Source organism: Patiria miniata, unplaced genomic scaffold (genome assembly GCF_015706575.1).
Source record: "Patiria miniata isolate m_02_andy unplaced genomic scaffold, ASM1570657v1 HiC_scaffold_17, whole genome shotgun sequence".
Classification (NCBI taxonomy): Eukaryota; Metazoa; Echinodermata; class Asteroidea; order Valvatida; family Asterinidae; genus Patiria; species Patiria miniata.
The window spans coordinates 2,162,276-2,188,757 of record NW_024037055.1 but is presented as its reverse complement, the minus strand read 5'-3'; the positions used below and the strand labels follow the sequence as shown (position 1 = coordinate 2,188,757).

The 26,482-nt window shown below is 38.8% G+C and overlaps 2 protein-coding genes across 3 annotated transcripts; both read right to left on the bottom strand.

Moving 5' to 3' along the window:
• Nucleotides 1–960: 960 nt before the first annotated feature.
• Nucleotides 961–26,426, bottom strand: LOC119723395 (conserved oligomeric Golgi complex subunit 3-like). 2 transcript variants are annotated; one of them, XM_038194010.1, is made up of 23 exons: nucleotides 26,241–26,426; nucleotides 25,329–25,469; nucleotides 25,064–25,125; nucleotides 24,737–24,902; nucleotides 24,353–24,427; nucleotides 24,140–24,232; nucleotides 23,794–23,835; nucleotides 22,936–23,064; nucleotides 22,658–22,779; nucleotides 22,437–22,563; nucleotides 22,216–22,307; nucleotides 21,831–21,970; nucleotides 21,514–21,674; nucleotides 20,685–20,880; nucleotides 20,242–20,366; nucleotides 19,714–19,803; nucleotides 19,097–19,217; nucleotides 18,906–18,988; nucleotides 18,457–18,591; nucleotides 18,093–18,171; nucleotides 17,815–17,942; nucleotides 17,529–17,627; nucleotides 961–1,891 (listed from the first exon to the last, which is right to left on the bottom strand). In XM_038194010.1, the coding sequence occupies exons 1-23, from the start codon at nucleotides 26,412–26,414 to the stop codon at nucleotides 1,862–1,864; spliced, it is 2,610 nt and encodes an 869-aa protein (XP_038049938.1). In that variant the 5' UTR covers nucleotides 26,415–26,426; the 3' UTR covers nucleotides 961–1,861. The 2 variants fall into 2 exon arrangements, with proteins under 2 accessions (XP_038049938.1, XP_038049939.1); XM_038194011.1 differs by lacking the exon at nucleotides 23,794–23,835.
• LOC119723396 (dopamine receptor 2-like) lies at nucleotides 8,511–13,701 on the bottom strand. The gene has a single exon (XM_038194012.1). It carries the CDS (start codon nucleotides 11,456–11,458, stop codon nucleotides 10,382–10,384), a length of 1,077 nt encoding a protein of 358 aa, XP_038049940.1. The 5' UTR covers nucleotides 11,459–13,701; the 3' UTR covers nucleotides 8,511–10,381.
• Nucleotides 26,427–26,482: the final 56 nt, after the last annotated feature.

Below are 26,482 nucleotides of genomic sequence, written 5' to 3'. Positions count from 1 at the left end.
GAATCAAATGAGGCTTGCATTCTTTTTTTTGTTTCCTTCCATTTTTTTTTGTGAAGACAGAGTCGGCTAGAGTTGGTCATCGACCAGAGACAAAGTATTGCACAAACAGTAATTACCCTTACAGCAGGGCACTCAAAATAACGGCGGATCGGAACGACCAAACCAAATAAATGCGGCATATTTCTCGGCTGGAGCACGTTTGGCCAACTTGATTGCTTCTCGTTGCCCGGGCAACAGTAACTGACGGACTAATACAAAGTAAACAGAGGGGGAGTTGGGTGCATTAAAGGAATTCGTTCTCTAGATTGATACTTTTTTCAGATTACCCAAAAATTAAACAGGAAAATTTTCATTTTTTTTTCTAAACTCATGCACACCTTTAAAACAGAAAAAAAATAACAAGTGTCAAAAATAACTGTACTTTGATTACCACTTGGTAATAAAATATATTTGGTTTTTTTTTTATCCAGCCTTTTCTCTATAGAAGACTACAATTTTTGTAAAAAGGAGTCGAAATAAATCTGGCTATTACGTAAAATAACTGACAAAAATATAACTTAATTTACAGACGAATGCCAGAAAATGATTCCAAGAGTATTACAACATGAAGCTGTTTTTGTGCTCATTCTACCCTTTTTACGTTATTAAAGAGAAACGATTGTGGAGAGTGCCCCTTTAACACGCTGTCCCATCACCTTCACCCAACAATGCAATCTAGTTTCTTCTCAAGTCCTGCGAGCCTTTCATTCGTCCTGGACTGTTTTGATAATCTGCACTTGTCAAGCGTCAATGATTATTCCTTCCAGGACATGTGACTGGTTATGACTGCCTTCTGACTGGAATTGTCTCAAAGCTCTGGCTTCATCACTAGCTCCAGCATCATTTAAAATCTCCTGAGCCTGAAGCTAGGGACACAACCTTAATTTCAAAACCGCCTGATCTCAAAACTCAGAAGTGTGAATATTTCCATTTTGTGATCAGGTCTAAAAAGAGGGTCTAAAAAAAGATGTGTGTTGGGGGGGGGGGGGGGGATTAGTCGCCTTAACATTTAACATTTGGAGAAGGAAAGCTACAAACATGACCTACAAGAGGCATCATACTCTCAAATCTGAATACGTATATGTGAGGGAAAAATCAAATTTCACTTATTTCTGCTAGTTTTCTATCAATTATAATCCCTCCCACATTATGAAACACATAATGTAATAATCTCTTTTAAACCATTTATGATTAAAATATGACCAATATACCCAAGAAATGAAAAATGGCAATGCTTTTCTAATTAAAACTATTTAAAAAAACAACTTAATTCTCCAATGTTATTGCTCAGACTGTTTTCTTCAAACTTAAACCGCAAAACCTAAGGTCCAGACTCATGAAGGAAAAACATAAAGACATGATTCAGCTTCTCCCTCGATTCTAATAAATCAATCTGTCATATCATGTGACTGCAGAGCTAGCCACTGGGTCACTGTGACCTCTGACCCTAACTGAAGTGAGCTGTGATAAGCAGAAAATAGTAGACTTTCAGGCTAAGCAGAAATTGGCAGAGTACCAGTTAACAGCAATATAAATGACATGATACTTGGTTGGTAATCAGCTTTTGCTAATCCAATATTTTCCGCGCTTAGCAAATGCCTTTGTTGTGCTCAGCAACTTCATGAAATTGGTCCCTGGTAGTCATACAAACCGGTGTCCGTACTGCTCCGTGCAGTGTGTAATGCATTGTCCCAATCACAACAGTGGATTTATTATTTCAGTTTGCTGGATCACTTGGAGTGGGGAACTATGGGGCACCAACGAGGCAAAACTTTGAAGAGATGTTTTTTCGTTGACATATTTGCACAGAATGGAAGATGCATCAGGAAGAAGCGGAGAGTAGCAGATTCACCTGAAGAAATGGAGAAAAAAGAAAGAAAACAAAAACAGTTGTTTAAACAACTGATGTATTTGTCAGCATTGCGGTGCATTCCTTTTCCAAGTCTCTCAAATATCGCAAAAATTTACGAACCATTATCAGGAAACTGCAATGCAATAAAGAAAAATATATATGCCTGACAGTTTACACCATAAAAATAAATGATAAACAAAACAAGATATCAGAGAGTTCTTATCAAACCGAGACAATTACCCGAGACTGAATTGTAATATATGAAGAGCTTGGATGGGAATCTTAACTATAATCTTTTGAGCTAGAGGGCATTATGGAAGTGATATTACATGTGCCATCTGGGGACTGAAATGTACAAAAACATTTTAATAACTCATCAAAACTGACAAATATTCCAAGAATGCATGTAGATGTTCGTGATAAAATCAAGGATTAGATATAAATATTTGAAGTATGTATAAAAAAAAGCCACGGGCGAATTAAAATCTTCATTGCGATGAAAGTAATATAAACACAAAAATGCAGATACAAACGGCAGACCGGAGACTGAATAATTAGGCCATGAATATATCTCCATCAGATCAGCAAGCAGAGAGATTTCATAAAAATACAAGCCACGTGTACCGGTCTTCACGTGGATTTATGTTTCCTTATTAATTAACGTTTTGGAGGACAATCGTCGAAAAATATATGCAAAGGAAATTAAGGAAAAAAAAGGACACAGGAAAATGTATTAATATTATACAGGACAAGAGTTATTCAAATCACTTTTAAGCTTTACATTCTACAGGCATGCAACTGGGAATTTAAAAAAAGGGGAAATTCCAAACCACACAAGACTTTGTACAGTGTTTTTCAATTTGTAATGGCATTCATGAGAAGCTAAAAACGAGGAAATCAGCAGATCCAAGGAAAAGTTGCATGCCTTAATTCTAAAAACACACATGATGTGCATTAAAAGTATGACTTCACAGATAATGACTGCAAATTTATTCACAAAGTGGTTATTTGTATCTCAACTCCTAAGATGTTGCTTGCCACATTTTCCTAGGTGAACGACCAGGGACAACTTATCAAAGTCAATACATATGATCGGCGTGGGAAGTTCAATTAATCCTCACCTATAAATGGGGTGGTTACCGATTTTGCCAAAAGTTGTGAAATTGTGTTTTGTTTGTTTGTAAGTAGTGAAAACTAAGCCATGTTACCATTTTTTGCACGGACCTGGAGGGTCAGCGTCCTGGCCTCTGACTGACTGACTGACTGACTCCCCAAAAGTGGGACTTTTAGTCATGCTCAACTAGGCAAGTATATTTTTTTAAGGGCTAAACCATGTTATGGTTCAAAGAAAAACTTTATCGTGCCAAAGGATGATAGGTATCGTCTACGACTTATTTTAATGCATGACGCTTAACTTCAAAACCAATATATCCCAATTCAACATTTTAAGCTCAGCAATGGTTAAGTAAAAAAGAAATTCCAAAAATTCCCCCGTTTACTGAAAATTGCACACTGGAGAATGACAAACCAAATTTGTTTTCAGTAAGGCCTTTTACGAGTTAAACAAATATACATATGTGTGCTTTAGATAATGAAAAATTAAAATGGAAGAGTGGGTGCTGAATATATGAATATGTCGACGGGATCAGAGGAAGGAGTCTGAATCAAGCAAGCCACGTGCATTGCAGTCACGTTGACTTCACCCAGTTTCAGCACTCGGGGGTCAAAGATGCTACACGGTGCAAGCTGTATGAAATCATTGTATCAAAATCAAACAAGTACAAAGAAACATTGAGTAATAACATTTCAAAGCTCTGTTTCTTAACAGAATTTGTTTTTTTAATCTCACAATTTAACTTGACTTGTCAATCATATCAGTTTAATTATGGGGAGGGTGGGTTGGTTGGACGAACTTGCTTTTAAAGGGAAGGGAAAGGTACTTTCTGCAAATTTTCGCCCAAAAAAAATTACGACAAAAGTATCATGAGCTAAGGTGACAGGAGGGGAGTTTTCCTCAGCAACTGATTAAGCAGTATGCGATATTGTAAAATAACTTCTTTAATCTACTATCAAACATTCGCTTTCAATGGCAGCGTGTCTTTACAAATCACTCAAACTGAGGCCGCTTTTGTAGAACAAAGGCAGTGAAATCACCTTCAGTTGAGTGATAACTGGCGTAAAATCTAAGAAAATATGATTAAAAAAACACCACTAAACAGAAGACGTTTGCTCAGTGAGGGATGACGTAACAAGTAGGCCCAGACGGTTGTCATTTCGTAACAGACTGACAATATAAACCCTTCTGGACATCAAGCCTTGGAGTGTTTTGTGTTGCTTAAAAAAAGAAGAGAAAAAAACACAAAACACCTGACAACCACTTAGCCAAGTGGTAGCCACGAGGAAACGGCAGGTGGCAAGTTCCCACGGCAACAAAAGAGAATGAAGACCCTCTTGATTGGTCTATCTCGACAACAGGAAAAGTGGACGGTGTTGACACAGGATACGCTAATCTTACAATGCAAACCTGAGACAAAAATGTCACTGAAATTTTTTTTTTTTTTTTTAGATTTCGGGGGGGGGGGGAGGGGGGGGGGGGATAAGATTGAGGCTAGGGGGCTTGATTTGACATTGATATTCCTACAAACACACCTGGTCTGGCTGGGAGGCAGTGTCTATTGGTTTACGGACACCGTCTATTGATGGTGAACCGGTTAAACAGCTGGTAACATTGATGGATTTGGACTGTCATTGCATTGAGATTCTATTCTCGTTTTTTCAATCTGAGCAGATGCTTGGTGGGTTATTCTAAATGCCTGCAGGAAATTGCACTTTTATTTTTTCGACATTCAGATGACGTGACATGTTTTTAATTCATCAGTGCCATGACATTCGGGAAATGGAGTTGTTTAAAGAAACGTTGTCTGTGCTCTTCAACTGATTGGAACTCTTTTTTTTTTTAAAGGAAATCTCTGCAAGCATTATTTATTGTAAAATATGTTTTCCATTTCTCCTCCAAAAAAAGAAGAAGCTTTTATGCCATGCAATAGACCGGTTCCTGATCCCTACATTATCAGTCTAAATGGGAGGCAAGAACCGGTGATTGATGGGTCGTAATTAATTAGGATTTTTTTGTAATTATTCCATAAATCAACCTGAGCCAATTTATCTATTCCAGGTTTCATTCAAAAGTGAATAAACTTTGTATTGCTAGAAAAAAATAGCAATGTAAAACAAAACTTGACTTTTGGAGTGAAACACAAAAGTAGCGTGGAGAGTGGATCTCTGAAAGACGAATTTTGCACCTACATATTATTTCACAGTCACAGCTTCACTTGGATTATTAAATTTGTGGAACGATTTATATTTTACGGAAATGGGTCGCCCAAATCAATTATGGTAACCTACACACTGCAGCAAATCCCTAAACTGATTATGTGAATCTGTCAAGTAGGACAAAAGGGTAAATGGGGCAGAAGAAAAGCAGAGCACAATTAAGAAAGTGGAGCATATTTGTAAGAAATGAGGGGAAACTAGAAAATTCCCAGTCATTTAACCCTCCTGCTGTCTGAACAGTCACAGACAGTCAAAAACCCAACCCTCTTCCCCTGCCATGCCTTTTACACAGGATAGTCACCAACAGTCAGATCATATTTCAAGCAAGCACTGTGACTAGTCAAATTCAGTCAACAGACAAAAGCAGGCAAGTGGTAGGCACAGCTGGCTTATCAATCACCTACTGTCAAAGCATAGCTGTTTCAAGTTACATAAACAGTCGCAGCCAGTCATACCGTAGCCATAGGGGAAGTTTTGTGCAATTGTTTCATTTAAAAAAAAAAAAAAAAAGGAAAATTCTTTTCCTAACTTTTATAATTGGGATGAGCTAGTCACGATTTTGCATATTGGAAAAAATACTGGAAAATTCCCGTACTGAAAAAAAAAATACACTTGAAAAAGACAACAGCTTGTAATCTTGTAAACAACCTTTCTACATACAAAGTTATGACACCAGAAAAAAATTTAAAAATTATGCATTCTTTTGTGCTGTCCAGTTACTCACCTGACTAAATAACTAAAGAACTGAAATTATAATAAAATGGATTTTCATTGTTTGCCGTATCGTTTAGCAGGTGGTGACTGTTTACATGTAGATGGTCTATATTTCAACCAGACTCCGAGAGCTAGTTAGAGTAAATAAAACGCTCTACCAATGTGGCTTGTGGGATTGCAAGCTCCGTAATCGATAGACGACACGTGCTCTCGCATACCCATTTCATCATAGTTTTGTTCTTATCCAAGGCAACACAAAGTCAATAACTGAAAATTGTGAATGTGCAAAAAGCAAACGTTGGATTGTTTTCCTATTTTACGCAGTTAATACTTGAACCCCTATCTAGATACAAGTAGGATTTACAATTCTTTGATACTTTTAATAAAACGAAATATTTCAAATAGCATTTGAGAGGTTAGCGTTAAAAGAAATATGTGGAGACACGAATCGATACGAGGCACATGGATCTGAATACGCATCTGCCGTGTTTTGTGTGTGTAGCTGTTTTTGACGCAGCAATATGGTTAATAACTGAAGGAACAAAATGTGTCCGAGAATCCTGCACGCTCTATGCAAAATAACACAGTGCAGCTGAACTTTCTGGCGAAACGGACAGATTTAAAGAAGTTATAGGAAGGAAAATTAAGGGAAAGGCCTGACAAGTTACTCGACAGTAAGACAGCTGTCAGAAGTACAGGTGTTCATTAGGATTGAACCCCCCCCCCCCCGACCTCGTTGTTATAGTGGATATGATTCTATAACTTGATTCTATTTGGAAATATTGATTTTTTTTCACTGAATAAACAAACCCTTCATTTTCCGGTCTTTAATTATGAAAAAGGTTTCACAGCCCGTAAACTTGAGTCACTGAGAATATCAAGAGGCTGATTTTTTTATTAGCCATATTCTTCGTTTAAAAAAAATAGACTGACAGGCTGTGTACATAAGATGCGGTTGCCAACAGTGGATGTTGTGGCTCATTTGCTACAGGGAAAGGCAAAACTGGGTCCAGCACAAAGAGTTCAGTCCGAGGGATCCTTGTAAACACCATCGGAGGGTTTGTGTTTCTCTGTTTGATCAGGCCAGTGGAAACAGTTTGCCTGTGTCAATTTGTACAGTTGAGAGGCCGGGGAAGCACGTAAAGACGGTTGGCCGAAAAAATATAGATGTTGAGATGTGACCGACAGTGTTTGTCAATATTGATGGATGGTTTGAAACAAATTGGCTGGGAAAAGACGGATGGGGTAATACTGTTAGGCTGCTGGGTACGATACGCAGTAACAGGACCGTTAGCAATCCCAATATTCAGGCAATCGGATATTCTTATTTTGGCCACCAGATTTGCCTGACTTGGGGCCAGATTCTTTTCCACACTGGCTACCAGATTCCCAGACTGGTCACAAATTTCCAAGTTGGCCACAAATTTACCAAATTGGTAACTAAATTACCAAGACTGGTCACCAGTTTCCCCAGAGTGGCCACCAAATATCCTAAACTGGCTACTGGATTTCCAAGACTGGCCACCAGATTTCCCAGACTGGCTACCAAACTTCCAAGACTGGCCACCATTTTCTCCAGAGTGGCCACTAGATTTCAAAACTGGCCACCAGATTTCTCAGATTTCCAAGTCTGGCTACCAAAATATCCTATTTTTCCGCCAGATTTTCTAGACTGGCCACCCGATTTCAAAAACTTGCAACTTGATTTCCAAACTGGCATCCAGATCTCCAAATTGGCCACCAGATTTTCCAAGCATTTGTAAACTGATGTCTGTAACCAACAGCGTATCATGAAGTGCTCTCGATCCCTGGCCTGCCAAAGCAGCAAGACACGTCAGCCATTAATGTCTCAAGCAATTTGTCAAATCTCACCCATCGCTGATGGAGTTAATCACTTAAATTGAATACATCACAGGGCAAACACGCACTGCATCTGTAATTTGATTTTTTTTCAACCATTCAGATGTGTTTTTCAAGCAAACTACTCTACTGTCTGTGGGAAAATTCGATTCAGGGCAATTTCCAATTTAATTTGACGGCAGGCTGGGTGTTTACGAGCCTGTGTGTCTTTTTAAAAATTCATTAGCAGACCTGCCTGGTGATTTGAATTTAGACAAACTTGGCTTTTATACAAGGCGACATTTGGACTTTTTGTATGAATTGCATTCAAATTGAAATTCTTTCAACCGTGCATCAACAAGCAATATTATGGAAGCTTTTCTTGGTAGGAGCATGGGAGGGACATGGGAGGGACATAGGAGGGGCATTGGAGGGACATGGGCGGGGCATGGGAGGGGCATGGGCGGGGCATGGGAAAGATTTGGGCATGGGAAAGATTTGGGCATGGGAAAGATTTGGGCATGGGAAAGATTTGGGCATGTCATTGGACGTAGAAGAGGTGCTGGACGGGCGTGTCCTAAGGGCACTGAAATTGACTGGTTGGGTTAACCTAATATTTGGTGTTACTTATATGGGTGTGTGTGGTCTCCATTTGTTTTAACCAACTTGAAGACATCCCTCTGTTATTTGAATGGTATCCCTGCATTCCCTTGTGTCGATTACCAACAAACTAAATTTTCTTCATGTTTTATTTAGGAAAAATGTTTTTCTTGGAAAATGCTAAGGTAAACGAGTAGGCGATCTTGTCAATTAAAGCTAAACTTGGGAAGAATATTCGGCGAGAGGATCTATTTATCTTGGTATCAGATTCAGTAGATAAAAACATGAGGCTTTGGGTAAAAATAAGCATCTAAAAATAAATTACAGTTATTTCTAAAGACGGGTTCCAAATGTCACTTGTACAATATTCAGGCAGCAGTCTCGCGCTCCGGACGAGAAGATTAACAGGTCCAAAGAAGACAAGTTGTGGCATCATGCAGAAAGACAGTTGTGTTTCCTGTCAAATTACTGTACATCCTCTTCATTCATTTTAATGAGGTTAATTTAGGAGGTTCAGACCGAATTGTTATTTTCCTGAAAATGTAGACATGTCCAAGGTTTAAAAATAGTGAGAATAACTCTCATAACAGTGTGGCGAAAGTGTTTTTTCAAATGTGGTTGCATCATTTTCCAATTACAATTAAATTAAACTGATGAAAATACGCAACAAATCTGTTATTGTCATGAAAATGTAAATGAGTTGGTGCTTTTAGAAGAGCAAGAAAGACACACACACCATAAATTACAGATTTTCCTTCAACTGGACGGAAAAAAAGTGATTTTTTGTTTATTGTTGGATGCCAACACATACTTTTTAAAATATCTATCATTCTTGCACGTTTGTCCCCATACAACTGAAGTTGTTTTACAAGTACTCTCCTATACATTTAGTACTGAGAAACTGTGTATTTACAACACCTTAGGTTATTGTTTCAAAAGACACACAATTCTGTGAGTTTCTTCAAGTTTAACTTTAGAAGAATATCAACGCTTTACTACAGTTCATAGAAATTTTCTTTCAGAAGCATAAACACTGTACATCATTAGCTAGATTTAATTAATATCTGATATTTTGTTCATTAATAATCAATTGCATCTTGATCTATTTCATGAACTCAACTGCAAGTTGAAAAACATATTGAGAATACATTTCGCACTTTCCATTAATGTCTTTTTGTTTAAAAAAGTGTCAGTGAAAGTCAAGTAAATAATCATCCTCAATACAAAATGGCACTTTCAATTTTTTTCAGTTTCATTCATAATAAATGTTCTTAGGTTTGCAAATATTACAACAGCCCCCTTAAAAACAAATTTTAGTAGAGATTTCGATTGAAACAAGTTAACTGATTGGTCTTACAATGTACTTTCATCAACACTAGTAAAGGGGGCGAGAAATAAGGAAAGCATTACCGATGTATAAAATAACTTATAAATACTGTATGAATAATATATGCTTCATTATTAAAATTCTAATGTATTGTTTAGTGTTGGACGGGTGCACCAGAAATAGAAGTGGAAAAAGATTTTGAAAAAATAGTTTTTAAATCAAATTTTACCTTTTGGAACGGTACAAACAATATCTCTTGACCAAAATTAATCACACTTATTTTTGAAAAACCTAGGCACGACATAATTGCACCGAACAGAGAAAACCCATTTTTACAACAATACTCTCATTAACTTTGAATATTTTAACAGTTAACTCTCTAAATTCCACCACAAATCCAACACTTTTGTTTTTGCTTAATTCTTTAATTCTGAATGTCGGGCCTGGCACTGTTACTTAACATGGGACTCAATGTCCTTGTTGCGTTCAAGCACAAAGACCTTGCCATGTTGGCCATACTCACCACAGTGTTGGATTTTGGTGGATCCGGAAAGTTTGATGAGAAAATCCAGAGAGTTACAGGCTATTTAAAACTCTAATAAGTGTTTATAAGCTGTGTTAGTGAAGTGGCAAGTTCTATTGTCATTATGCAGGGTGAACAGATGAGAACTTTTTGATCACATGTACACAATGTGCCTGTTGGTGTTCATATCAGTATGACTGCTTACTTTCTGTGAGACAACTGTCACCCGAGTGGTTCGCCGGAGAGTCCAGACCCGGACTATTCGTTCTCGGTTCCTCTCTGTACAGCAGTTTATCGCCAGCATGCTCTCCCGAAAGTCCCGGCTCCAAAAGGCATAGACGAACGGGTTCAGGAAGGAGTTTGTGAAACCGAGTGGCACTAGGCAGTCTTGGACGATAGTTTTAAGATTGCAGGATTCTGCACAGATTGCGTGGACAGCAAGCACAACGAAAAAAGGAGTCCAGGTTATAACAAAACAGCCGATGACCACTGTAAGGGTCTTCAGGGCTTTGTTCGTCCGTGAGGAGCGCACGTTGCGCACTACGCACGTGTTGCGTTGGAGGTCCGCGATTCGCCGGGCCTGGTTGCGGGAGATCTGGAGGATGCAGGCGTAGAAGTAGAGCTGGACTAGTAGGGGTGGTAGGTAGCAAGCGAACGTCAGGAACAGCATGTAGCTACCGATGAGGGTACTCAGGACCTGGCAGCAGCCGACGTAGGCGGATACGTCACTCCAGCCCATCAGGGGGGCAAATCCAATTAGTACAGCCATGATCCAGATGATTGCGACAATGACACGGGATTGGAATTGTCCCACGCGCTGTGTGTAGACCATGGGGTTGGTGATGGCGATGTAGCGGTCGTAAGCAATGCCAAAGACACTCAAGATGCTGGCCATGGAGGCGAGGATCAGGAAGGCAATGCGCACCAAGCACCACCTGGGGTCCGGGACCACGACACGCATCATGACGGCTTCAATGACGCAGTTCATGCCAACTAACAAATCAGCGACAGTCAAGCTGATGATGTAGTAATACCCAGTCTGCAGGAGGACCTCGTTCTTGAGGATCACAGCGAGCACGATGACATTCCCGATGATGATTAGGACACCCAGGATTAGAAAGACGACGAAACTACCGATGTCCGAGCTGGGATTCTGCGTTGCACAAGGCATACCTGCCAAAAATTGGTCCATAGGCAGTGGCACTGTGACAGAGTTGTTGGGTGCCGCCATCTCATTGCCACAAATTTAAATCTCGGAAGATGAAAACTTTTTTGATCACAGTCAAAACAGCAATGACTGGCAGTTAAATGTTTTTGCGAAAACTCACCAACTACCGTACTTTCACTAATCTGTGAGAGCAAAGATCACCAGCAAAGTTAGAAAGAAAATCTTCCTGCAATCCTCTGTTTTCCTTGAATGGATACTTGTTCTCTGTTTTAGCAGATGTTCAGTAAGCAGTGCAGTAAGTAAAAGTATCTTCAAACCAGACTGGTCGGGTCTGGCCTTAATACTGTGCACTCTCTGGCATTGCAATGACTTTATATCCAAAAAACATACTGTTCAAGTTTTCAAGTCTTTTCAAGAGACAGAATCATTCCTTCACGTGACTTTCTAGGAGGCGGGCACTGAGAGACATAAACCTTAGCTTTTACTGAATCATAATGGCTTAATTCCAATTTATATTGATGAGATGAAGATCCTCCAAGGTGATCAGAAAATAGGTTAGAGTCTCCTGAGATGCTGTGACTACTTGTAAGTCACAGGACTTCAGTAAGCCAATATTTTTTTGTAACTCCCTCTCTTCTGGCACACGTTGATTTATGTAAATCAATTTTCGAGGGAGGAATGCATTAGGTAGAAAGGCAGCGACAACAAGAATTCAACATTTGAAGTTATCCAATGTTTGTGAAGTTCTTAAGTCACTCACAGAAATGGCAAAGTTTTGATGATGTCTATTTGTTTCCACGGTGTTAACTGAAAAAGTTGGCAAAATGTGGTCACGAGTTGAATGGTTGTCGAAATAGAACAAAAATGTTGCAGTCAAATCCTGATTATCTCCTAGTTGAGACTACAACTGTTTATCCAAGACACTCAGCAAAAACGTTTTCACGAGTAGTTGTCCTAACTCTAATCGAAATGATCTTAAATCATCTCCCAATCAACATTTGATGATGATGTCTGTGACGCTGAGTGTTGCAATTTAGTGCCTTGTGGAGATTTTGTAGATCATCTGTCCCGCTCCACTTCGGAGAGAGAGAGAGGAACAAAATTAAGCTGATCAAATGATGCAGGTGTCCGGGGAATATGTCCCAATAATTACCCGCGTAAGCGCTTCGTGTTCACCGCCACTATCAAGTCAGCCAGGCGTAATCTGTGCACTGGCTACAGTACCGGGGAGCTGTGTGCGAATCCACAGGGAATTGGAGCAGTTGTTGCCATAATCATCAGTCGAGACAAGTCTGGTTTTTCTTCTCCCCGCTGATTTACTATTGTAATTGTCCGCCTCCAGTGCCCATCAATTACAAGGGGTTCAATCCGGCAACGCAAATTCTTGTCATGCCTCGAAGTAAATCCTCAGTAACAATCCTCAGTAACCACTGATTCACTCCTTTTTTCGTTCTCTCTTTTTTTTTTTAGAACAGATAATTCACGGCTTCTAATCGCCCAGTGGCCCAGTGACATAGAAAAGTCACTGCTGCGTCATCAAATACATGTTCTAATTTGGAGGTTGCTGTATATCACAATGTAGATGAAACACATATCTCTACATGTACATGTAGTTCGGTTTTTTTAAACAAAAGCGTTCATTCCATAGAGTGCTCCTATCTAAACAAAAAAAGATGAAAATCGGCAGAGATAGCAAATGTTTGCTGGATGGTCTTGAGGCGTTACAGTCAAAACCTCCCGTAACCAAAGTTTCAATTCTCGAAAAAATGCTATCTAGATATCCTGTATAATCACTATGTGCTGATTTAAATGCTCTGCATAAAACCAAAACGTTGGAAATCTCTGTAGAATCCTCCCACTGATTTCTCCAATCTTATTGGCTGTAAACTGCGCTCAACTCTCTCCCCCAGTTAATATGCAACAGAATTTTTTTTTCTACAGTGAGCAGTTCAGCACTGTATGTGCGACTCTGCGATCTGATTGGATGCTGAATCACTGCTCATTTGAATATTCTGGTAATGGATAACAGCTTGGGTTTATCACACACGTCAGTGTCTGTGGACTATCAGCTGTATCCATCTCGGCTCTGAGTTGCGGCACAGACTACGCAATGAACAAAATGCAAATATTACTGTGATTGCTGTGATTGTAGTTACAATAAACTACCTCAGGGCAAAAAAGGGGGGGGGGAATCTTCTTCTGTTTAAATTATTTCAGAAACACGATTTCAATCTTGAAGATTTACTGCACATTTTGGATATTTTGGAATATTTGTAATGTCTTTCAGCTATACTTAAAACAGTGAGTTTACATTGCGACCTTACAAGATAATTAAACTCTGAAAAAAATAAAATATTAACAAAAAATTGAACAATTATTTTTATAACTGATACTGAGTTTAACCCTTTTGATATTAAACCCACGATTTTCAAACAAAATTGTTCTGTTCTGTTTTCCTAATACTATGACCACTAATCAGCCAATATTGTAAAGGTAAAATTATAATAATTCAAGAATCTGTCATCAAATTTGGTGTCCACATGTTTGTATCCTAAATATTTTGACAAGCATTTTAATAAAAGTCATTTTGAGGTTGAAATCAAAGGTTTTCTCAATTCTTTCAATAACAGCGTCGTCATTTTATTTTCCCTAAACAGACATCCAAACAAAGGCCTGCACGCAAAACCAAGTTAATAATTCACAGTCTCGACCACAGACAAATCCAATCGATTTGGTCGGCCCGACGGCCGTCCACCCACTGAAGCACCTATTTCCTGCCCGAAGTGACATCACGATGACATCGCCGTACACCATGTGTGAAGCTATTTCCTTTTGCAGACGACATGAAACAGCTGGCAAAATATAGACTGAGGAATTCTACCCAATCACACAACCTTTACGACTATCTACATGTATACATGTATTCATATACAATCTGTAACAAATATAAACTTGACATATACAGCATTTCTTTTTACTCTTTTTAAAATGTACCCAAACAGGTGCCTACAGTGTGTTTATTTTAAACAAATTTTTCCCTAGATTACTTTTCATCCCCCTCCCCCCCAAAAATAACAAGTACCAAGAGGTACAACCCACGGCGGCCGAGTAACGCGTAAAGACGGCTTACGACACCGTCCATGCACCCGGGCCGTACCGAAACTGTAGAGAGTACCGAAAACGAAAACGAATGGAGAGTGATCTAATATGCAAATTACACGCAATTATCAAAACCGATCTTCAAAAGCAAAGCTGTAATACTGAAGTTGCATGAAAACAATAGGTGGCGAGAAAAGGTGTTTCACACCGCCGTGGAAAAAAAAATAACCCAAAAGCAAAGGAAGAAACAGAAGAAATGAAAGAAATGCTTTAGAAATGCCTTAAAATATTCAGTGTCTGATTAACTGAATCCTCCATAGATTCTGTCACAAAATAACATCAATACTACATTTTTTTATTTATTTTTTCTGGTAGACAAAATTTGATTGAAGTAACAGACCAAATGAAGCAACCATATTCAGTTGTTCTTCGAGGTTCAATACCTTTGGATAGCAATGACCATGCACTCGATCAGTGTAGAACAAAACAAGAAGAAATGCTGCATGTCTACTAATGAACTGTCTGCCTAATTTGATTGTGTTTTTCCTAATTAAATCATGTTACAAAACAACCTCTAGACCCATCGTTATAAGCGCATAATCTGTCTCCGTTGCCTACGGTAACAAGACCTTCATCGTCAATGAACTTGTAAATTGTGGAATCTTAATCTGCTACGTAAGAAAGAAAAGATTCTTTAAATTGACAGATTTTTTGTTCTGTTCAATTTATGTTACTCCTTATTGATTCAATTTACGCAGGGAAATGCAGAAAAAGCTGCATATTGCACAAACAATCATGATACAATGCCTCGGCACTCTCATACATTTGAAAGCCAACTCTATGTTTTCAGAAGTCTCTTGTGCTCACACATAAAAAAAAATAATCAAATGAAAAATGTTGTCGGCAAAGCATTCTAAAGAAGCATTAACGACACTTTAGTCTTGGTATGGTGGATCCACAATGTCAGGATAACTTCAGTAAATTAATAGTCTTTTGGGGGCGGGAGGAGGATAAGGAAACATTAAAACAGGTTTTTATCTGTGAAAAACTGGAAAAGTATTCATTATAAAAAGCAAGATGTTGCCAAAGATTATAATTCAAAGACACTTTAATTAATCTGTGTCATTAAAATCTCATATAAATTGATAAGTATGTGATGGCTTTAAGTTTGTACTAGCCAGAACATTTTCACTGTATAAATTTAAAGACCAACTCTTGTTCAGGTGCCAGTGTAAGTGTGGACAGTACTGCTGCAATAATTGTTCTTGGAATCTGGTACGTAAGATTGTGTGTCTTTTAAACATCGTCCCCCTTTTTTTGAACCGTAAAGGTTCTGCCATGGCACCACGATTATGGCAGCATAAAATTGCCACTCCATCCAGCAAGGGAGCGTGGAGTACCAACTCATACAGTTGACAGCCTCGGAATGCAAGTGGCCATCGAACGTGAGTTCCCATCAAGCGAGGGCAAAAAAAAAAATGCCGAAAAATATGAGCATTGCGTATTTCGCTCTGGCTGAACAGGTGCTCTGAAGAGCTGATCAAACAGAGAGTGGCTACTAAATATGTCTGGAGAGGCTACCAGGCCTAAATCTAAAGAAACATTTAATTGAAATCTGATGGGCAGTGGGGGAACAAGTGTACACTGACCCGTACTTCCAATCTCAAAATTACACATTTTGAAACTCTTGAATCTCTGATTTCAAAGGAATAATTCAATAAAAGTGCAGGTGATAAGTAGAAATAACGTGTCACTCATTTAGGTGATTTTTGTGTGTGTCTAAATATATCTTGATGTGCACGGAAACACAAGAATGATAAATTATTTGCAATATTCCTACATGGCAGGAACAAAGCAAACAATAATGATAATTAACTTTTCAAACTGTGCTCCAAAAATAGCTTTTAATCAATAGCTAAAATAAACATGTCCCAGCCCAGTGATGACATTTTGAAGGTTTTCATATTAGCGGACAAATGCAATAGAAGAAAGCCGACAAAATTTATGATTTAAATCTTAAAGTTGGACGGCACGATGTTACAATGTCCACCATAATTTCAGCTCAGAATACTAAAAATATAGCCTCCAGTTCGTGTCTTTTATTATGGCTGTGAGCGGCTGTATCTTTGTGGCAACCATTCTCGCTGGTTGCCACCCGACAACACTTCGCATAATGATGAAGATGAATTGCGATAAGCACACACAGGTAAACGTGTCGGCAATAATACTGATCGGGCTACAGACGTTATGGATTTGCGGCATCCTTTTCCCAAACGTATCTACCTCTGCTTTTGTTTGGTTGTCGTGAAGACCAAATTACGTTCGCTTTTCTCGTTTGAGTCCATGTGACGGCAAGCATTGAACTTTGTCATGCAGAAAAGCCAGACAATCTAGGTACTAATTCTGATTTATATCAATACTTGGTTGTTTAGATTTTGTTATTGGTTTGAGACTTTATGTGATTTATTATTTGATTAATCTCCCACACAAAATACAAGCCGAGGTTCGTAATAGTATGGCAATGTTATCAGATACGACATCACGAATGTCTGTTCAACAACATAGTGTTTGTTGTAGCAACTAAGGACTATACAACATGGGGCTAAGTTAATAAACAGTGGATGTGCATTCGGTTACATGTGCGTGGAGATTTGTATTGTTACATTCACGATCATTACAAAATGTGTTTCCCATGCTATTTTCGAGTTTCACCTCGAAAAATAGATTTGTGTTTGAAATGCTATTTTCCTAGCAATATAATAGTTCATCACTTTTGAATGAGACACCGAACAAAACACTCCACCAACGTTTTAGTTATTGAACTATTTCTTCATAAATTTCGAAAAATTGGCTGTAGACAATAATTCAGCTCTCGCAGGGCGGGTGCACTTGTGCGCAAAATGAAAGTCCTTTTTCAGAGGGTTGCAGATGGCCGAAATCGGAATAAAGTAGTTTTTCATGTCAAAACAAAACAAACAAATTGAAATTCACCGATCATGCGCACGGCCAATAAGATATCAGACTGGTTCCTTACCTGTTCCATGGTCGGGCAGCCGATGATCTGCTGGTCCTCTTCTGGGTAGTTCTCCTTGACGAGTACTTCAAGTTGCTGATAGGCCTGCTGCACGTTACCCTAAAATTTGAAAAAAAATTATAACTTTAATAGGATTTTTGGTTTTTCCCTGATTAGAAATATATACACTTTATGTCCTTATTGGCTAGCCTTTGCAGAGTTTAACGCTTGCCTGAAAGCTCAGTTTTGATTAGCTACCTGGAATTTTTTAAACATGAGGAAGAATGGTATTTAAATTCCAACCAACCTTGACGGGACGGAAGAGTATATACTCCGTGTCCTTATTGGCTAGATACAGGGACATCTTCCTGAAGACGGCCGGCAGCCTGGACTTGACCTGCCTATAGGTGGCGCTCACCACTTCATGCACTTTCTCTGCAACAAAGAAAACACAGTTTAATGTTTTCTGCACAGCCACCACCTGCGCATAGTACTCTTTGAAACCACTGGGCCATGGGCTATGAACCCAACTGCAAATTAATATTTTTTTTTACAAAATTAAGGAACTCAATCATTCATCATTACCTGCTGTTGCAAACGGCTGTTTTCTCAGCGACACCTGCGCTGCTTCAGATTCCTTATGCATGTCCAGTATTACAGTTGCCTGAAAAAAAAAATTGTTAAATTTCATTTTTTTATTCAGTTGATGAGACAACATTTTCTATCCTTTTACTTTGGTTTAGTCAATTTTTCAAATTCTAGCTATATTCATTCCACTTTATAAAAAAAAAATGTTGTATAATTTATTTATTTATACAACAGGTCAATAAATTGGAAATAGCACGATGATCCTTTCCACATCGGCTGAACTTTACATTGGTTTACTAACATAAAACAAGTGATAATTTGTTTGTTAAAGAGTAAAACAAAAAGAAATGTAAGCACTGACCTTTGTCAAGAAGGAATTGAGTTCAGATATTAGCGTGTCTGTCACATGCTTGATGAATCTTTCACAAGTCTTCTTCAGATGTGTGTCCACGTCTTTCTTGGAGTCCAGGAAATGCTCCGTCACGTTTGGGGCACCCTGGCAGATGGATTTTGAATCAAAAAATTATTGTTAATAATACAGACAATCAAGTTTCAATTTGAAAGCACCTGCAACTCGGTAAAGAATACATAACGATGGGAAATTTTGCATATCCCATCAAACTAATGTAAAACTGCACTTGACTATTCTATGAAAATTTACACAAACATTGAAAAATAAAATAAATAATTTGTTTTTGAATGGAAAAAAAAGTTTTCAATAAGTTTTCAGCAGATGTTCTGATCTGTTCGTAATATAAACTGGATATATTCTATTACCCCTGATCAACATGCCAATATATCATAACTCACCTCAAAGAGGAATTCCAGGAAGGCGTTGTTGCTGCCGAGCGCAAATATCCGGGAACGCTTACTCAATAGACTGTAAGCAGCAACTAAAGAACGGAAGGGAAAGTAAGTAAGTAAGGTTAACAAAGTAAAACATTTCTTTGGGGGGGGGGGAGGGAGGGTGGAGAGGCATTACGTTTGTTCAATCTACCTACCTTTCATTGTGGAGAAATCCAGCGCTGTTTCCTTGATGGAGAATTCCACCTGGAACGGTGCAATCTGCTCCCTAAGGATCAGCAGGTGTTTGACTAGGAAAAGCATTCCGTCTAATTCCGTCTGCAGGAAAAAGCATATGGAAAAAGTAAAGGAAAAGACTCCCTATCTTGATGATATTTTGCAAGATTTAGAGGGATTGGGATTTTATTCTTAAGTTTACAGAGTGCTGGGTAATGGAGGTTTTATTGGTAAAAAAACCCTGTTTGTACTTCACCAAATTTTAGAGCTAGGTAATCACATTACAACTACGATTGTTGAGGTTGTAAAATTTGCTCCAACATTTTTGGGACTAACAATAAGATTGGAAGCAAAGCCAATACATAATAATGACTAATTGCAGTATCCCCTTCTATTATACATTCAGCTGTCTCCAATAGAAACCAGAATGAGCTCGCGAACTTTTTCCTTGCAAACCCTTGGACAGCTCCTTTGAATCAAGTTTGTGAAGGCAATACACAAAACTGACATTTAATTTAGTTTTTGGGGTTTTTTGGTTGTTGTTATTGGATTTGGTTTGTTGTATAGTTTTTTGGGTTTTTGTTGTTGTTGGTCTTACTTGACGCTTGACGATGCCCAGTTCAGCAACCACCAGACTCTGGATGCAAGACAATAAGGTTTCCTGGGACAGACCTTGGAAAATGGCTTTCTGGAGGAAACAAAAAGGAAGATTATTCTAAGAGTTATCTCAAATATTTTGTTCCTTCAAAAATGAGTAATTTGGCCACTGGTAATAAGCAACCGAAGACGGTATTAAATTTGATGTCCACGCAAGAATCTGGTCAAATTTCTAATGTCAAGATAATCAAACTCAAAAGAATTTCCTAACCGAAGTTGAATATATAATTCCAGAATCAAATGTTCAGTTCTCTTAAAATACGTACATACAACAAGGAATAATTGGGCGAAAAGTTAGCAGCAATACTTGCCATTTCAACATAAGAGAGTAACAATTATATATCAGGGAATTGTTTTTCACACGCTCTCAGACTAATTGATCATGGAGTGCTCGTAACATTATCTCCGAGGCTGGACAAAATCTACAAAAAAAAATCACATTTAAGCCCAGAAAGTTTAGAAGACTCACATCAATGCACCTGTAGAGTTTTGAGAGACAGACCAGGGTTCTTCTGACGGTAGGGTACCACATGCCATGGAGGTCAGCCGGGGATAGGTTGGTGGAAGGCTGGGCTAGCTGACTTATTGAACGACCTTTGCAAACAACAAATAAAAACAAATAAATCAGTTGGTGAATTGCATAATGACTCACAATAGACCCTTTGCAAGAAAGACGTTTTGGAGGTACAAAACTTGTATTCCCCAGGGATAGCCATGAGTATACATTGTGTGTGCTTACTGATTTCAAATAACCAAAGAAAATTCTGATGGTGCTGCTAAATACAAATGATCCCACCTCTGACACCGTAATTTTCATATTCACCTTCTACCATCGGACCGCCCTGAAATTACATCGAAAGACATTCATGGGCTGTCCTGGTTGAATGCCAGATGCTAACAAATAACACTAACCTATAGGTTTTGGGGGTAGTGTTCCATTCGCCCCCTCCCCTTGCGGTGTGCCACTCCTGTCTGGCTGGGCGTTCTCCGGCGTGACTCCACTGAGAGCAGCTACCTCCTGGCTGGTGGAGGAGGCCAGGGAATCACCAGAGCTTCTCCTAGACATGGCCTTCTCACGCTCCTTCTCTTTGAGGCTCTCAGAGATGCTCTGAACGGGAAAGGAAGGAGGACGGAATATCAGTGAGATGCAAGACCCTAACCCAGCCAGAAACAAAAACAGTAGAGAAGAAATGTAGTCTTGAAGTCCACTTGAGTTGAAAGCTACAGAGTCTGAATGTGCCAGGCATTGCAGAATGTGAATCTAAGATTATAAAATGGTCAAGTCAGGCTGAAGCCAGGGCTTGAGTCCAATTTTGGCCTAGAGCTCGTTCCTACAATAACAAAAAATTCAAAATATCTATAAAGATTTGTTTAAAACTAAATTTTCAGATTTTTTTTAATTCCCTGTTTTCTTAAAAGTGCAAGCTTGCAATAATTTCATGGGGCGGTCACCGTAGAGCATCTATTGCTCCAGGTATCATAAGCATCTTTACAACAGTGACTTTTCTTTACCCTTCACCTTGCCTGTCCCAAATATTTCAAAATCCATCTGCGGTTCTTGAAAGAGTTTACAGGACCAAGGAAGGTACAGCCTGGCCATGCTCCTTTAAAAATAAAAAGGATCATGTGGGTTCCTGCACAGAGGTAGATTTCGGAAAAGTCAGGAAGGTTCATAGCAAAGATGAAAAGAGTTATAAACTCAGTTCATTAGTGGATAAATGAATGATGGGCCTGTACTTACCTCCATCATTTCCAGCTTTTCGGGGTAGGCCAGATCTCCCGGTGCCGGCTTGTAGTTCAGTATGTCCGTCTGCACATAGATGCTGGCACGGTAGACCAGCCTCATCTGCACGTCTTCCAACATCTGTCGATTCACGATCTCAAAGGCTTTCAGCTCATCAGCTGTAAATAAATTCATCAGTCACTGCTTGAATTGAGTAGGACTGTTCACGCAACACAGTGCCCATTGATCGCTGCCTGAGAAGCAATCGGTCTATGGAGGAAAGTTCCCCACAACTTTTCTAGGATTATTGAGATACCTTTAAATGTTTTACTTACGATTGGTCAGAACGTGGTCTTGTAGCATCTCTATGTGGAGGATGCTGCAGAGCTCAGAGAGTGTCTCCAGATGGTTGATGTGAATGATCAACGGTCTCAAGACGTCGTACAGACTCATGCTCAGACCTTCTAACATGGTGCTACAATTGAGAACGCGGTACGAAAAATAGTCAATCATAGTTATATCCGACAAACAATCACATCAGGAGTATCATTCAGGATGGTGGTTTCATTCAGGATGGTGATTTTTTTTTAATGGCGGCCTTTTTAAAAATTATTAAGCGACTCTTTGAGGATATTTATTGTGTCATATTATTATTTATCAGGTACAACATATAAGCTGCACGCTATAAATGGGTAAGTAAGAAAAATACAATGGACTCACTCGAGTTTGTCAGTTTGCCTGGAGAAGAAATGAAAGAAAAGTTGGTATTCGTCTTCACAAACATGCACCATGAATGCACAGCCACTACGGACCTGAAAGAGGAGAGAATCAATTCATGAACCTTGAAAAATTGACCTCATGTATATGAGGAATCCTCAGTTTGTTACCAGCCATAACATAACAAAGGTATTGATAAATAATAACAAATCAGAGAAACTTACCAGGGCACAGTGGTCCCTGACGTGTTTCGTGGCTAACTCGTTGACGGCTGCCGTGATGCTGGGAGCTAGGAGTTGCTGACGCTGGTTGAGATAATATTGGTGGCAGTCGTCCAGCAGGGTCTGGTACCTGTAGGGATGGAGATTAAAATGACACTGAATCATGTGATACTCACAAATATGGGCTATTGACATGTTCGAATCAACTCGGCTCTGTTACTTACTCTGGACTTTTATCCAATCGTTGCTCTATCTGTTCCATCATTCCCTTCACCTTGGGCGCATGACTCCGGAATTTGCCGTAAAACAACGTGAAGGCATTCTCTGATGAGTCAGCAGTTACATCCTGGGAAGGTGAAGGAGAAGAAAAAAACACTTGATGATTCCAAAAAACACTCATACTACACAACTTATTATTTAAACTTCACAATTATTACCCCTTGTCACTAGGCCATGAGACCAATTATTTGCACGGATAATTTGGCTTGGTATGGTTCCCTACCTTCTTTGGTAGAACCTGCTGTGTGGCGTTCTGCAGGATGTTGAACACCGAGGACCTGACTACACTCAGGGCCTTGGTGAGGCAGTGCTTAAACTTGGCCTGGTACACGTCCGATTCCTTGTACTGGGGCTGTTCAAGGGGGAAAAATAGAAACCTTTGCATTAAAATTGGTTGTATATTTGTGAAACTCATCAGTCCTTCAACAACTTCAACAACTATGGGTGTTACTTCCTGTACCGCCTCAACCATCCATGGCTGTATAGTTTTGTGGATTAATCAGGACATATTAAATACAATGTTATACAATGTATTACAGGCGCTAATAAATATACCAATATTTAAATGAATATAAATAAATAATTTCTGACAGTTTTCTTCGGTATTGCAATATTTCCTTTAAGGGAAGAATTTCAAGAGAAAATTTAAAAAAAAGAAGAAAGTTTGTTTCAATAATACAATCATATTCACATTACAACTTAATTACTCGTTCCATACAAAGCAGGCCCATGCATGGTTTATTGGACACTGTTAGTAAGATTTACATGCAAAGTCTGAAAAGCTATTTTAACTGTTCCTGCTGTCGACATCTACTACCACTTGAGCTTTTTTTTTCTCTCAGCCAAAAAAAAAGCATCTCTGCGTTACTTTCCAGACGCCATGGAAATCAGCCGTGCCAAACATTTTATGAACATTTTAACCGCTCCACAAACAGATACACAAAACACATGCTCCAAACACAAAAAGATGGCATTTACAATTAACCCACAAAATGGAATATTGATGAGTGTGATTATTATGGGATATCGTTGAATGATGGAAGCATGCAGTGGGCAATCAGTCAGACAACTTGACTCTCACCTTATATTCTTCACTGTGCTCAGAATCTGTGTCTCCAGACTTCTGTGCATGTTTGAATGTGGTTATAATTTATTGCTAATATTTGACACTTAATGGTTGGAAATAAATACTAATTTCTACACGAATCGTTTGCTGATATTGCTAATTACGAAACTACTAAATTACAACTAGTTCCAAAATACTAAAACAAGAAAAAACAAAATGGCAACAGTCAATGTATTTCCACAGAACAAAACAAAAATAATTGAAATAATGCAAAAAGCATTCACATCTGCATAGTGTTGTCAATCATTCAAAAGATAATGTCAAACCCTATTCCAACATAAACATGAAGTCTTTTACTCACATTCACGGTGATGTGAGCAATGCACTCATCCAGCTTCGTCAGCATGGGAACAAACGACTCGCTCGTCACAGAGAACGTGGGAGAACTGAGTTTCTGTAAATGTGGCCAGGAAAAATGCAAAAATATCTGAGCTTAGAAAAAACAACTTCAATGGTGGTATTCAGTATTTTTTTCCAGCCTCTCTGTGATTTCTGTCCAATTTATAATCTTTACCTGATTGATTCTCTCCAGTTCGTTGAAATACGACAACCTGCTACTGATGGCTTCGGCTTTGTTCACAAGTGTTGTCTGGAAATAAGAAAGAAAAAAAAAAACTGTCCAACTTGTCATTCACATATTTTATCCAATATCAATTTTGCAGATGAATTTTAAGCTTAAAATTTGTAACTCAGTGAGAAATATACCAATCTTTGTTTTTACTTGCTCTTAGCTTCCAGAAAAATACAGCTTGTTTTCATGGCTACTATGAAATAGACATTTTTAAAGTATGAAAATGGTTCAACAAAATTTGAAAAAAGACACAACGAAATTTGGCCGAGGCGCTATAAAATTTGGCCCAGACCTTTAAATACAGTCAACACTGGGCCTGACCATTACCTGGTCCCGGAGTGACTCTTCACATGCCTCATGCAGCGCATTGGTCTTGGTAGACACGTGGACGTACTGCCTCTGAAGGTCTTCCAGGTTCGTCAGTGCATCCGACACTTCATCCAGGACCAAGTCACACTGGTCTCTGTACTCCTTCAGCTGGTCACAGTAACGTCTGGAAACAAATCAACAAATGTAAATACCAAGAACATGCCACTGGGTTCCTGCACAGTGGTGGATGCTGGAAAATTCAGTAAGTTCCTACTTAAAAAATGCCTCATGACATAAGGTTAAGCTCATTTATGAAACTACAAAAAAGCATATTTTTTTACTTACCGGTATGATATCTCCTCATCGTGATCCATCTGACTCTCAACATTGTTAAACCAGGCAAAAAACTATACAAAAGAAAACAGAACAGGAAACACAACCCTCAATAGATATGATCTCCACATAGCTGTGGTAAAATCCCTGTAACACAAAATTTATTTTAATTATCAGTCCTTGATAACTTCATTTAAAAAACCTCAAAATCCAATCCCACTTCTGACACCAAAACCTAACTGGGTTACAGTGACTAATCAATGTTACTCCATCTTACCTGCTGGGCATTCTCTATCTTTTCATCTTTCATCCCCAGTGTCTCAAAGCCTTTAGACAAGATGTCATCACCGGCCGCTGGGATGTGGGTTGTAGGCACTGATAACTGCTGGGTAAAACTTCCCGGCTCATCCAAGGGCAACTGCGCAGGTAAAACATTGTAATTGGGCAAATTTGGGTTATGGAAGTAATTGAACTTGTAAGTTGTCAGGCCCTAGGCTAGTATTTATTTGTTTGTAATTGAATAAAATCTTAAGTAGCCTAAATTATGGAGGGACTAGAATTAGATTCAAAGAGATGAATCGTCTGTTGGAATTTTTATTCAACATTTATCAGCCTAGTAGTAGGCCTATTAGACCTTTAAAACAAAGTTCAGCCTTCTTGTCATTTTGGAAAGAATGTTGCAACCTGACGCTGCTTTTTTTTCATATATCATCTAAATGAAGGTCATATTTCAATGCAAAAATGCTGATAAGACATGAATCTGGGACTGAGAAACATTTCCAATTTTGTTAGGAAAAAAATGTCTTGACTCTCTATTGACTTACTACACAACCGCTGAATTAGCGTCAGGTTGCAACATTCTTTGCGCTATTTTCATTTTTTTGGTACCGGTACTGCGGTAGCCTAGGCTATGTTTTATTGTCATCATTCCGGCAAAATAAAAAAAATCTGCCCTCTCTCTAGGCTCTATAAACAACATACTTTTCAACATCGCCAGCTATTAAGACAAGTCTTAAAATACACAGCGTGTCTACTTTCGATCAATTCAACTTCACTAATATTTGTAAACCCCCCCCCCCACCTTCCATAGTTTCTGCCCCGCCCACTACTTACTTCCACTGTACGATAACACAGCGTGAAATTACGTTAGCGAGGAAAGGTTTAATGTTTTACAATTTTAAAAACCTACCTCAATCGGCAACGGCCTGTTTGAAACATTGGTTGTGAGCTCCATGAAGCTGTCTTTTTGGACGTCACTTAAGGGAGCTTTAGGGTCATTCTTCTGCTCCCAAACACTTAGTTTTTCTCGCATTATTTTCGCACTAAACAGTCTCATCGTGTCAGCCATGTTGGCAAATGTCATCCTCGTTCCAAATCCTGCCAATTTGGTTAAAAATCACCCAACTGTAAAACGCTGAAAATCAGATTTTT

Excerpts from the sequence above, each read along its gene's own strand:
- LOC119723395 (XM_038194010.1), bottom strand. The coding sequence starts at position 26,414 with ATGACATTTGCCAACATGGCTGACACGATGAGACTGTTTAGTGCGAAA. Across the intron at positions 22,564-22,657 it reads CGATTGGATAAAAGTCCAGA|GTACCAGACCCTGCTGGACG; the intron begins GTAAGTAACAGA and ends CCATCCCTACAG. Across the intron at positions 21,675-21,830 it reads AGACCACGTTCTGACCAATC|CTGATGAGCTGAAAGCCTTT; the intron begins GTAAGTAAAACA and ends ATTTATTTACAG.
- LOC119723396 (XM_038194012.1), bottom strand. The coding sequence starts at position 11,458 with ATGGCGGCACCCAACAACTCTGTCACAGTGCCACTGCCTATGGACCAA.